The 14,091-nt window shown below is 42.9% G+C and overlaps 1 protein-coding gene across 2 annotated transcripts in view; it reads left to right on the forward strand.

The window, feature by feature from the left end:
* FARS2 (phenylalanyl-tRNA synthetase 2, mitochondrial) overlaps nucleotides 1-14,091 on the forward strand; it is a 514,600-nt gene that overhangs the window by 311,650 nt on the left and 188,859 nt on the right. For both annotated transcript variants that reach the window (XM_040353668.1, XM_040353667.1), the window contains exon 6: nucleotides 1,684-1,844. In XM_040353668.1, the coding sequence (XP_040209602.1) occupies nucleotides 1,684-1,844 (161 nt within the window). The remainder of the gene's footprint in view (nucleotides 1-1,683; nucleotides 1,845-14,091) is intronic.

Below are 14,091 nucleotides of genomic sequence, written 5' to 3' on the forward strand. Positions count from 1 at the left end.
GTATTAATTATTTTGATCCTCTTTGTTTTAGTTCCCTGTTCTGTGCAGTTTGTGTGTTTTTCCAAAATTATAATGCTAAATACTAGGGTTGTCCCGATACCACTTTTTTAGGACCGAGTACAAGTACCGATACTTTCTTTCATGTACTCGCCGATACCGATACTTTTTTATTAAATGTGTCCCCAAATGCAGCCATGTCCCCCCACATATATCCAGCCGTGTCCCCCCACATATATCCAGCCATATCCCCCCACATATATGCAGCCATGTCCCCCCATATATTGCAGCCATGTCCCCCCATATATTGCAGCCATGTCCCCCCATATATTGCAGCCATGTCCCCCCATATATTGCAGCCATGTCCCCCCACATATATCCAGCCATGTCCCCCCACATATATCCAGACATGTCCCCCCACATATATCCAGCCATGTCCCCCCACATATATCCAGCCATGTCCCCCCACATATATCCAGCCATGTCCCCTCGCATATATCCAGCCATGTCCCCTCGCATATTGCAGCCATGTCCCCCCACATATTGCAGCCATGTCCCCCCACATATTGCAGCCATGTCCTCCCACATATTGTAGCCATGTCCCCCCACATATTGCAGCCATGTCCCCCCACATATTGCAGCCATGTCCCCCCACATATATTGCAGCCATGTCCCCCCACATATATTGCAGCCATGTCCCCCCACATATATGCAGCCATGTCCCCCCACATATATGCAGCCATGTCCCCCCACATATATGCAGCCATGTCCCCCCACATATGCAGCCATTTCCCCCACATATTGCAGCCATGTCCCCCCACATATTGCAGCCATGTCCCCCCATATATTGCAGCCATGCCCGCCCACATATTGCAGCCATGCCCGCCCACATATTGCAGCCATGTCCCCCATACCTAGTAGATGATGATGCCGCCGCCGCTGCCACATTAATCAGTGTGCGGGGAACATTACAGGCAACTTTCGTTTGAATAGCTGTCCATTCCTTGCCGCGCCGTGTATAGACACTCCCCCTTGCTCGGGATTGGACGGATCTGTCCTCAGTATCGGTACCGATACTGGTATCGGTATCGGGACAACCCTACTAAATACCTTCTTTGCAGAGCCCTGCTGTGCAGACACGTGACCTCCCTCTGATAGCTTGCATTCATCAGAGGGTAATCTCAGCCCCTCCCACTATCCTAACTCAGGAAGGGAAGCATAGGGAGGTCACATGACAGCACAGCAGGGCTCTGTAATGAAGGCATTTAGCATAATAATTTTAGGAACACACACACACTGTACTGAACAAGGACCTAAAATAGGGAGAACCAAAGTAATTAATACATGTGACTTCACAACCAGTTTAATAATGATGTCATGTAGTAGGGAAACAGACATAAGCGTTGTGTTTTTTGGACTTAGAAATTCCTTTGAAGGAATATTATGGTAATGCAATTAGTATTATTTCTTAAAAGATTGGGAAAACTCTGGACAATCATTAATGTGCAAGCCTTCTCTGTTGATTGGCTTCACAGCCTTTTGTTTGCATATCTTTTAGAATCATCAGATGGCAATTACTGACAGATTTTGCTGTTTCTTCAGTTCATCCACTAGAGACGCAATAAATATTTTATTTGATATCTTTCAAACTAAGCTCCTGGATTTTCTTCTTGTTTTTGATTGCAGCTGGCGCACATGATAAAATTGGATGGGCATTTGGTCTCGGATTAGAGAGGCTGGCCATGATTCTTTACGATATTCCTGATATCCGCTTGTTCTGGAGTCAAAACGAGCTCTTCCTGAAGCAGTTCTACGTGTCTGACATCAACCAGCAAGTACAATTTCAGGTAATCAGTGCCAGCAAGGCTGTCACAAGAAATGAGAATGCTTCAAAAATATTTGTTCAAACTAAAATGCAAGTTGTTTCAGCAAAATTCTGAATAATGATTGTAGCATACATTTCCATGATGTATGCAAAGTGTATGGAGCATTTAGCAGTAAAAGGAAAAAAGAAAGCTACTCAAAGGACTGACTGCAAACAAAGTGTTAAATTAACATGAAAAATTAGGTATAATATTGAAAAATGTAAAGCAATGCACTTGGGGGCAAAAAATATAGCCGCAAGGTACACACTAGGGGGAGAACCTCTGGGGGAAACCTGGATGGAAAAAGATCTGGGGTTCTAGTAGAAGACAGACTGAGCAATAGCATGGAATGGCAACCCGCAGCAAGTACAGCTAGCAGACTATTGGCAAAAAGGGATTTTACTCCAGAGATAAAACGATAATCCTGCCACTTTATAAAACTCTGGTTCAGCCACATCTGGAGTATTTCATCCAGTTTTGGTCACCAATCCTCAGGAAGGATTTGCTGGAACTGGATAGAGTCCAGAGAAGGGCAACACAATTAATAAGGGAACTGGACCTCAATTACGAGGAACGACTACAAGCACTAAACTTATTCTCCCTGGAGAAGAGATGCTTGAGAGGAGATAATATAGCGATATACAAATACCTCAATGGTGATCCCAGCATAGGTAGGAAACTGTAACAAGTGAAATATTTGCGCTGTAAAGTGTTATACAGATTAATGTGTGTGTGCATATAACCACATATATATACAAGTACAAAAAAAAAAAAAAATGGGTGGGGAAAGTCCAAAAAAGGGGAAGTGACACTAATATACCAGTAAACAATATTGTTGAATAGTCCTTAATCGAGGGCACAGTGCTGAAGAGGTCCAGGTACAACAAAATCCAACCGTGTAGGGATGCAGTTCATCAATACTTAATCCAATCAATAACGTTGTGAAGTGAAAAATGTTGAAAAACACAACAATAAAAGTAATAAAAAAATAAAAATAAATATAAAAATAAAAATAAGGGTCAAAGTATTTAAGAAGAAGGAGGCCTTGTATCCAAAAAGGGTGAAAAGATAGAGAGTGAGCCGTAACCAAGATCTCATATATGCACCTCTAGTGATCCCAGCAGCTCACCTCTAATCTGGCAAGCTGGATTAGATCAGCCTGATCCTGATGGGTGTGGTCCGTTGTTGGATATCACATACGGGTCTCCATAAAGTGTGTTACATGAAAAAGTAAAAAAGGGTAGAAACCAAATGGTGTGATAACGTCACAGAGAGGGGTAGCAATGTCTTCTGATTTAAACCAGTGGAGATGCACTCACATATGGGTGAAAAAACTGGGGCTCTTATCCACGAACGCCAAGCTCGTCAGTCCCTCCTTCCTCTCCCTTACTGATTCTCCAGGGTTAGGGGTCCCGTGTCCCCAATGGTTCACGAATCGGCTCTTGTTATGTATGAGGATCTCGGTAGTGTATATGGGGTGAGAGAGAAGGACAAGCCTGATCGTGTGATATCATCAACAATAAACAAAAAACCCCCAGGAATACCCAGATGGTAATGCACTCACATGAACAATATAACATAAAAGACCTTCCTCCACGAGTGCGGACTCGCAATAAATCTGTGCCTCCAACACTTCCCCTCTATCTGTGGCTCAGTCCGGACACTCAGATGTGGCAGTCATACATGGGGGGAAGTGGAATAAACAACCACAGCGTAGCCCAGTCAGACGTGAAAAATTTATTATAAAAGCACTTAAAAACTCACATTTAAAATCGAAATTGCTGCATCAATCCGACGAGTGGCGAACTCGTATGTCCAATGGTCGGATGCTGGAGTGTGTCAAGCCCTCCAATCCCGACGCGTATCGTCAACATGTGACTTCATCAGGGGATGATGTAGGGGACACACTAACAGATATTTATAGTCTGTGAAATTGGGCGCCCGGTGGCCATTTTGTAGAGGCCCGTGTATCTCAATGGGGACAGAGATTATTTCAACCAACCTGCGCCATGTTGTTGGTTATATTCAATACTGTCCACATACAGGGAACCCGACAAATGCATCCACAGCATTGTCAGTCCCTACAGTGCAGACAGGCGGATGGTGTGCCGAAGGCACATAAAACCTATTACCAATGGAATATACAGAACGGGAAAGAGAATTAGAAACTCAGAAAGATAAGGAGAGGGGGGGGAAACGGAGGACGAGGGAGTCCCCCTGGTGGCAGAGAATGATATTGGAAACTGAAAACACAGACTGGGACGTAAGAGGCACTCGTGACAGAGCAAGCTCTCTTCAGTGCATGTTGCCAATGATTGGAAGACCTGGAAGGAGCATCTGGGGGACATATATATATAATCCTGGGAGTGGGACGGTATACCATAGACAAAAGGATCCAAGCGGAAATATCCACAGGGCACAGGTGTCTATCTGTAAGATATAAAGAGGCAGACATCTCTCTTCTCATCTGTTGCCACAGCAGGATAAATCAGTAATGGGGTATACATACTTGGGATGTAGAACACCCAGCAGTCTGGATAATGTTAGTCCACTGGTTAGCTGAATCTATAGGTGAACCCACAGATGAAAAAAATATACAAATAAAAATGAAAATAAAAATAAAAATAAAACGATAAAAAAAAAAATAAAAAAAAAAAAATATATAAATAAAGAACAAATTTTATTAAATTAATTAGGCATGGGTGTGGGGGGTGGGGGGAGGGGGGGGAAGGGGAGCGGGGCCTAGATGACTGAGCCCTATGGGCAATGTCAACTTGCCACACAGATAGTACAATGGGTCCCAACAGTCTGGAGGTATAAATGGATTTAACATGTGTCACAGGGGATGATTACATATAGAGTGGCACGTGGGAGCTAGGTCGCAGTAACCAAGCATAGGGGGTGGGAGGGGAAAAAAAAAAAGAATGAGACGCGGAAACAGAGTTGCATAGAGAACAACAGAGAGCTGGTGACTGATTGAAAAACAAAAAAAAAAGGATAGGGTCTAACCCGAACTAGAGCGCGATCGGCATGGCGCACTAGAGCATCCAACGCACGGCCACACAGCATCTAGGTCATACATGCATCACAAGAAACAGGAGACAGCTTAAATCAAAAGTCACTAAGGAAACAATTCAGGTCGAATTCGATGTTTAAACCCTTAGGTGTGAAAGTGTCCATCGAGAAGATGTATTTGGACTCGATTTGACTAAGTGATCTCACTTTGTGGCCACCTCGCCAAGGTCTAGAGTATGGTACTATCCCCCAAAATCTCAAGTGTGTGGGGTCATTTTGGTGTACTTCGGCAAAATGACGGGATACACTGTGTTTGGGAAAACCGCATTCTATGTTTTTAACATGCTCCTTAATGCGGATCCTCAGGAGCCTTTTAGTGCGCCCAATGTACTGAAGGCCGCAGCTGCATTCCAAACAGTATACCGCACCTTCCGTATTGCACCCAATAAATTCTCTGACCTCGTATTGGGTCCCATTACTGTTGGACTGGGACCCACCCCCCCCCCCCCCCCCCCCACACCCATGCCTAATTAATTTAATAAAATTTGTTCTTTATTTATATTTTTTTTTTTTTTTTTTTTATCGTTTTATTTTTATTTTTATTTTCATTTTTATTTTTATTTGTATATTTTTTTATTTTTTTTTCATCTGTGGGTTCACCTATAGATTCAGCTAACCAGTGGACTAACATTATCCAGACTGCTGGGTGTTCTACATCCCAAGTATGTATACCCCATTACTGATTTATCCTGCTGTGGCAACAGATGAGAAGAGAGATGTCTGCCTCTTTATATCTTACAGATAGACACCTGTGCCCTGTGGATATTTCCGCTTGGATCCTTTTGTCTATGGTATACCGTCCCACTCCCAGGATTATATATATTTATATGTCCCCCAGATGCTCCTTCCAGGTCTTCCAATCATTGGCAACATGCACTGAAGAGAGCTTGCTCTGTCACGAGTGCCACGAGTGCCTCTTACGTCCCAGTCTGTGTTTTCAGTTTCCAATATCATTCTCTGCCACCAGGGGGACTCCCTCGTCCTCCGTTTCCCCCCCCCCTCTCCTTATCTTTCTGAGTTTCTAATTCTCTTTCCCGTTCTGTATATTCCATTGGTAATAGGTTTTATGTGCCTTCGGCACACCATCCGCCTGTCTGCACTGTAGGGACTGACAATGCTGTGGATGCATTTGTCGGGTTCCCTGTATGTGGACAGTATTGAATATAACCAACAACATGGCGCAGGTTGGTTGAAATAATCTCTGTCCCCATTGAGATACACGGGCCTCTACAAAATGGCCACCGGGCGCCCAATTTCACAGACTATAAATATCTGTTAGTGTGTCCCCTACATCATCCCCTGATGAAGTCACATGTTGACGATACGCGTCGGGATTGGAGGGCTTGACACACTCCAGCATCCGACCATTGGACATACGAGTTCGCCACTCGTCGGATTGATGCAGCAATTTCGATTTTAAATGTGAGTTTTTAAGTGCTTTTATAATAAATTTTTCACGTCTGACTGGGCTACGCTGTGGTTGTTTATTCCACTTCCCCCCATGTATGACTGCCACATCTGAGTGTCCGGACTGAGCCACAGATAGAGGGGAAGTGTTGGAGGCACAGATTTATTGCGAGTCCGCACTCGTGGAGGAAGGTCTTTTATGTTATATTGTTCATGTGAGTGCATTACCATCTGGGTATTCCTGGGGGTTTTTTGTTTATTGTTGATGATATCACACGATCAGGCTTGTCCTTCTCTCTCACCCCATATACACTACCGAGATCCTCATACATAACAAGAGCCGATTCGTGAACCATTGGGGACACGGGACCCCTAACCCTGGAGAATCAGTAAGGGAGAGGAAGGAGGGACTGACGAGCTCGGCGTTCGTGGATAAGAGCCCCAGTTTTTTCACCCATATGTGAGTGCATCTCCACTGGTTTAAATCAGAAGACATTGCTACCCCTCTCTGTGACGTTATCACACCATTTGGTTTCTACCCTTTTTTACTTTTTCATGTAACACACTTTATGGAGACCCGTATGTGATATCCAACAATGGACCACACCCATCAGGATCAGGCTGATCTAATCCAGCTTGCCAGATTAGAGGTGAGCTGCTGGGATCACTAGAGGTGCATATATGAGATCTTGGTTACGGCTCACTCTCTATCTTTTCACCCTTTTTGGATACAAGGCCTCCTTCTTCTTAAATACTTTGACCCTTATTTTTATTTTTATTTTTATATTTATTTTTATTTTTTTATTACTTTTATTGTTGTGTTTTTCAACATTTTTCACTTCACAACGTTATTGATTGGATTAAGTATTGATGAACTGCATCCCTACACGGTTGGATTTTGTTGTACCTGGACCTCTTCAGCACTGTGCCCTCGATTAAGGACTATTCAACAATATTGTTTACTGGTATATTAGTGTCACTTCCCCTTTTTTGGACTTTCCCCACCCATTATTTTTTTTTTTTTTGTACTTGTATATATATGTGGTTATATGCACACACACATTAATCTGTATAACACTTTACAGCGCAAATATTTCACTTGTTACAATTATCACTTTTTGTCTATCGAGGTAGACCCCTTTTTTATTTGCAGCAGTATCCCCACTTTTCACTTGTCCCCTCACTCTAGACAGCGCAGGAGTTCACTTCACTTATAGGTAGGAAACTATTCAGTCTTAGGGAGTGTAAAAAGACACAAGTTTACTCAATGAAATTGAAGGAGAAGCAGTTTAACCTTAAGTTGTGTATGGGGTTTTCACTGTCAGGGCGATTAGGCTGTGGAATTCTCTTCCACAATCTGTGGTGTCAGCAGGAAGTATTGATAGGTTTAACCTCTTACAATACTGGGCACTTTTATCTCCTTCCTGCCCAGGCCAATTTTGAGCTTTCAGCGCTGTCACACTTTGAATGACAATTGTGTGGTCATGCAACACTGTACCCAAATTACATTTTTAGAATTTTCTTCCCACAAATTGAGCATTTTTTTGGTGGTATTTGATCACCACTGTTTTTTTTTTTTGCTAAACAAATTAAAAAACCACCAACATTTAAAAAAAAAAAAAATTCTTTGTTTCTGTTATAAATCTTTGTAAATAAGTATGTTTTCTCCTTCACTGAAGCTGTGCTGATGGGCACTAATGAAGGGGCACTGATAATGTGGCATTAATGGGCACTAATGAGGAGGCACTAATATGCAGCACTGATGAGAAGGCCCGGACAGGTATTACTGATGGACACTGATTGGCATCTGTGATGGAAACAGACAGAAATTACTGATGGGCACTGATTGGTATCTGTGATGGGCACTGATTGGCATCTAGGGTGGGCACCTCTGATGGGGGCTGTGCTGATAATCAATGCACTTACTTTCAGTACAGACACCCCCCCTTCAGGAGAGCTGCTGATCAACTGAGGAAAACCAATTACCAGCACTTCCTGGTTACCGCTGTAATCAGCTGTGATTGGTCACAGCTGATCACGTGGTAAAGAGCATACGCATAGGTTCTTTACTAAGATCGGCGGTGCGGTATGTCAGAGCGACACACCGCACCGCTGATCACCACTCTACGCCCCCGGGGGCGTGCATGAGCGGCTTATCCTGCTGACGTCATATGACGCTTAGTCAGGATAACAGATCCCCGCCTGGCCATCATTCTGCTATAGGCCAGGCGGGATGTGGTAAAAAGTCTCTAAAATGTGCATCTCAGTTAATACAATATACAGGCATATAGCAAATGATTATGAACATGAACACACACACAGGTTAAACTGGATGGACTAGTGCAGGAATCCTCAAACTATGGCCCTCCAGCTCTTGTGGAACTACACATCCCATGAGGCATTGTAAAACTCTGAAATTCACAGACATGACTAGGCATGATGGGAATTGTAGTTCCTGAGTTTGAAGACCCATGGACTAGTGTTTTTATTCAGCCATACCAACTGTAAAAACTATAATGTTCATCATTTAAAGTATTGTTTTCTTCATGTAGACCTTCTTAGCCTTTTTGTTCCCCAGAAATATTCACATAAACTTTGCATGCATATGAATATATATACTTTATTTTATTGAAATTTGACTGCCTCGTACACACATGACATTTTGCAAGTAAACATTCTTTTTTTTAAAATCAAAACAACTTTTATTAAGCATAGAGAATACATGAACAGAAGGGTGATAAGTGCAACATGCACTACATTTGCGAATCAATCCATTTGACATACCTTGAGACATGCAAAAAGAAAAGGGAAAAATTATGGGGGAAAGTGTTTACGTGGTATGGGCTGCAGAGCACCAAAGCAACAGGGGGTCAGAGGGGGAGGGAAGAGGGGAAGTCCATGAGAGGGGCGTGTGTTCGCCGGGCAGGACCACATCTAGTCCTCCACAGTACACGTGGAGGAATCTTCTAGCCACCTATCCCAAATCTTATTGTACTTCTTTGGGCAGCCCCTGTGGGAATACATTACTTTTTTGTAGGGGAGGGTAGTGTTGACAGCTCTAAGCCATTTCTGTAGAGTAGGAGGAGCCCCCCTTATCCACATCCTGGAGACCTGCATTCTGGCAAGGAATAGTGTTTCTTGCAGAAATATATTTAAGTACTTTTCGCCTTCAGGGAGTGAGAGGAGCCCCAACACACATTGACAGGGGAGAGCCCATGCGGTCATAGAGGAACCGGACCACCTGGGTCCAGAACCCTTGTATGGGCGGGCAAGTCCAGAGCAGGTGGTAGAAGGAGGCGTTAGGGTGGCCGCAGCTGGGGCAGTTGGGGTCGTGGCCTTGTCTGTATTTAGAGATACGGTAGGGTGTCAGGTACGACCTGTGGAGGATAAAGCAAGTAAACATTCTTAACAAAAAACTTTTCATGCAAAAAGTAATGGCCAAACAAACAGGTTGATTTACCTATATAATGGCAAAGTATTGGGTTTCTGGAGGTACAGACACAACAATAATATTAAATATTACCTGCCCTGTTATATTGGTTCATATTTTTTTTTTTTTTTATTCTTTATTTTATTTTATCAAAAGTATACGGATACCAAATATAAATTTACATGAGTAAAATACCATTCACCCTCTTACAACCCTAGTATCCTGTTTACTTCTGAATTATCCATCCAAAGGTACCCCACCACTCCCTCCCGCATTTTCTCGGCCCACTCCCCTCCCACCCAACACTTGCACCCGCTACCTCTTAAACTTTATAAATTTATCATCTTTTTTATATATATATATATTGGTAACTTTTTAATCTTGAAAATTTCAATGTGAGACATTTGGGCTCACCCAGTCCCACAACACCTAAATGAAACCTGTAAAAATCCTGGATCTTGTATTGCAAAACTCAACTGCTATAGTATTTAAACAAGTTGTTATCCAAAACACAGTCTTTATGCCTAAACTTGAGAGTAACTCTGTGCCTCAACTGAACTCTTTAGCTGGCCAATATGCTGATCGAAATCTGGGCGTTTCTGAATTTCAATCAGTGTGTGGCCTTCCCTACTTGACAGAACTGATCATTTAATCCTCTTCAGTCAAATAAAAAATGTGGTTGCAGCTAATCATCAGTGTACTTTGACAGCAGCAGGTCCCACTGTTGGAAGACAATATCCCAGTTGGGGGATTCTTCCATCCAAAAAATTGAAGATACCGTCAATTGTGCAGAGACTTAACAGAGATGGTGGACCAGAGGCGTATACCATTTAAAGGGGAGTTCCAGGCTTTTTTCTGTTTATTAAAAGTCAGCAGCTACAAAAAGTGTAGCTGCTGGCTTTTAATAAACAGACACTCACCTGCTCCACGGTCCAGCGACACGCCGGCCAGAGCTCTGCTCCTCTCCCCCCCTCTCTGGCCGGCATCTTCATTCTAAATGTGGGCACTCACTGTGCATGCGTGAGCGGCGCTGCGCACTGTGATTGATCAGGAGATCGCCTGGGACCTGTCACGTGTCCCAGGCGATCACCTACAGGGAGGGGCCGCTGTAGGCGATATGGCGTATCGCCTAGGCGGTCCCTGGGCGGAAGGAGGAAGTGGGACAGGAAGTCCCACTCCTCCTGAAGCTCCCACTTCCCCCCCCCAAAAAAAATGACAAGCCAAATGTGGCATGTAAGGGGGCAAGGAGTGGATTAAGCGGAAGTTCCACTTTTGGGTGGAACTCCGCTTTAAGTCAAACGGGCTTTAGGATGAATTCCACCATTTAGAGGATAAGAGGAAAAAGCCTTCACAAATCCGGATGAGCAAACACTCGAATCTTCCGCAGACCGATGGATGAGCAAACACTTGAATCTTCCACAAACTAATGGACACACCAGGTTCTTATGAACTTAGGTTCTTAAAAGGAGGGAGAGGGATGATCTAAATGCTCAAATGTAGTCACCAAAAAATGAGAAGAGATCCCACATAGCGTAATAACGTAAAGGTATTTATTATAAAAGAGTGGTGAAAGGTCTGAGGGATAAAACATATCAGGAATTACTTCAGAAAATTAATATGTACAATCTGGAGGAAAGAAGGGAAAGGGGAGACCTGATTGAAACCTGTAAATATGTTAAGGGGGTGAAATAGGTTCAAGAGCGCAGTATTTTCAATATGTAGCCAAGATCAACAACACGGGAACAAGGCCTCAAACTAGCAGAAGACAAGTTCAAAACTGTAGTTGATGCTTGGAATAGACTTCAAGCAAAGGTACCCATGTAAGTCAATAGTAAGTGGATCCAAACATGCCCAAGACACACACAGATTTATGCTCAGATAAAATAAGTTAGGAAAAAAAGGGGGGGGGGCAAAATTGATGGTCTTTGATCTGCCTTTTGACTCTTCTTTGGTCGGTTTTCACTGCTCTGCGTTTCTATATTTCTCACTGATAGCAGTGGTGGAAACACAGTGCGAGGTAGTCACAGCAAAAACGTAGTCAAACACTTTCTCTGCCAAAGCTTTACATAACAAAAATAACATTTAGAGTGAGAATGTTTCTCTTGCACCAGAGCAGGACCTATTTTAACACCAGTCTCTGCATTCCAATGCCGTGTACACACGATCAGTCCATCTGATGAGGATGGACCGTTTTCATCGGTTGACTGATGGTCAGTCGTGCCTACACACCATCAGTTAAAAAAACGATTGTGTCAGAATGCGGTGACGTAAAACACAACAATATGCTGAAAAAAAACGTTCAATGCTTCCAAGCATGTGTCAACTTGATTCTGAGCATACGTGGATTTTTAACCGATGGTCGTGCCTACTAACGATGTTTTTTTTTTCTATCGGTTAGGAATCCATCGGTTAAATTTAAAACAAGTTGGCTTTTTTTTAACTGATGGTTAAATAACCGATGGTGCCCACACACGATCGGTTTTGACCGATGAAAATGGTCCATCAGACCATTCTCATCGGTTTAACCCAGGGGTCTCCAAACTGCGGCCTGAGGGCCAGATGCGGCCCTTTGCTAGCCTTTATCCAGCCCTCAGGGCATTATTCCTCCAACAGATATGAGGCACTATTCTTCCCACTGACTCCAACAAGGGGGCACTTTTTCTTCCACTGATACCAATGATGAGATACAATTACTAATACTAATAGGGGCACTACTCTTTATCCTACTGATCGCAAACTATGAGGCCATATTTATTCTCACCAATGCTGAGCCCGGGGCTTTTTCTGCCCCCGCTGGCCACAATCCGGCCATCCTAAAGGCTGAAGAACAATAAACTGGCCCTTTGTTTGAAAAGTTTGGAGATCCCTGGTTTAACCGATCGTGTGTATGCGGCATAACTCTATCTCAGGCACGCAACAAGTGACCTATCCTACGAAGCCAGCTTTCCCTGTGACTATGAAAAACATTCTAGGACAGCTAAAAGCCAGTAATACAGCCATCACTTTCCAGAGCTCAAAGCCACCAGGCTTCTTCTTCATCCCCACCTTCTCTAGTTGAGTTAGAAGTAGATCTACCTGCTTGTTGGAGAAAACTGCAGAATATTTCTCGTCTCCAGGCTCCTATACACTTGATACTAGGGTTTCACACAAAATATCCACTGGAAAAAGAATTTACAAAGAAATTGACTATTCTGGTAAATAAATATCTTGTTGTCCTTTTAGAAGCTGTTCCATTGTTTAAGGATTCTGCAGAGAGAAAATTGAATCCACTCTTACAGAAGAATATCAAGTATGGATATTTTATACCTAGTTACATTGGTCCAGCTTGTACGAATGTAAATATGTATATACCATGCCTGGCTGATGCCCCTGGAAGCTGGAAATCAATGAAGCAAACACAGTTGCTCCAGTGATTTCCATATGTGTCCGAGTTCCATGCTAAGCCAGATGCCTTTTTCGTTTGGTGGGAATACAAATTTTTCACAACTGTAGAGATTTAAATAAAAGCAATTTTGATTGAACTGTAAATTCAGTGTCTTGGAGTACAGTAAAGGCCACAGGCCACCCTCCCCTCTGTTCTTGGGTTACTCAGCTTGCTAAAAAAAAACTGGGAAAGAAAAATATGACCTGAAGCATACAAAATAGCATGCCTCCATCTGTAAATATACATAAAAAAAACATAGCAAAGGACATGGGACTATAAATCAGGCAGGTCACATTAGTAGATACAAATTTATTACAAGCAATAATAAAACACATACCATGAAAAGGATGAGTACACACAATCAATTTACAAATATTTATATTACAAACATATGTTAAAAAAGGAGCTGACATAACTGAGGACTCATTGAGTGAGGCTGGGTTATAGCAGTATGCCCGAGGGGCATGAGCAGCAAAGCTTTTCCAGTGTCCAATCACTTGAAGGTAGCATCCTATATCCTAGGGTCTATAAACATCCAGCCTCTTGTACTGTGCGCTATGATATAGAATTTCCATTCAAATTGAATCTCCCTTTTTTTGAATGGAATCATATTGGCTCAGTGGTAAAAGCATTTGGAGCGAGAACATCACAGTCAAAACTGTGGTTTTAAGGCTTGCCAGCCCACTTTTATTAAAAAAATTTAAGTTCAACAGAAAACAATTGCTCACTCAGGGTTTTCACCATCAAAACTAGTGACAAAAATATTCCCAAGCCAGCTGGCTCTCTTTTCAAATAAGTTGCTGCTTAAGCTTTAACCTTGGCTTTTGGCTGGTCCCCCCCAGACCATCTTACACAGTACCTTTGTGTTCGCTCAGCTTTCCTGGCTCTCTTAG

The sequence above is a fragment of the Rana temporaria genome, chromosome 5, assembly GCF_905171775.1.
Source record: "Rana temporaria chromosome 5, aRanTem1.1, whole genome shotgun sequence".
NCBI classification, from domain to species: Eukaryota; Metazoa; Chordata; class Amphibia; order Anura; family Ranidae; genus Rana; species Rana temporaria.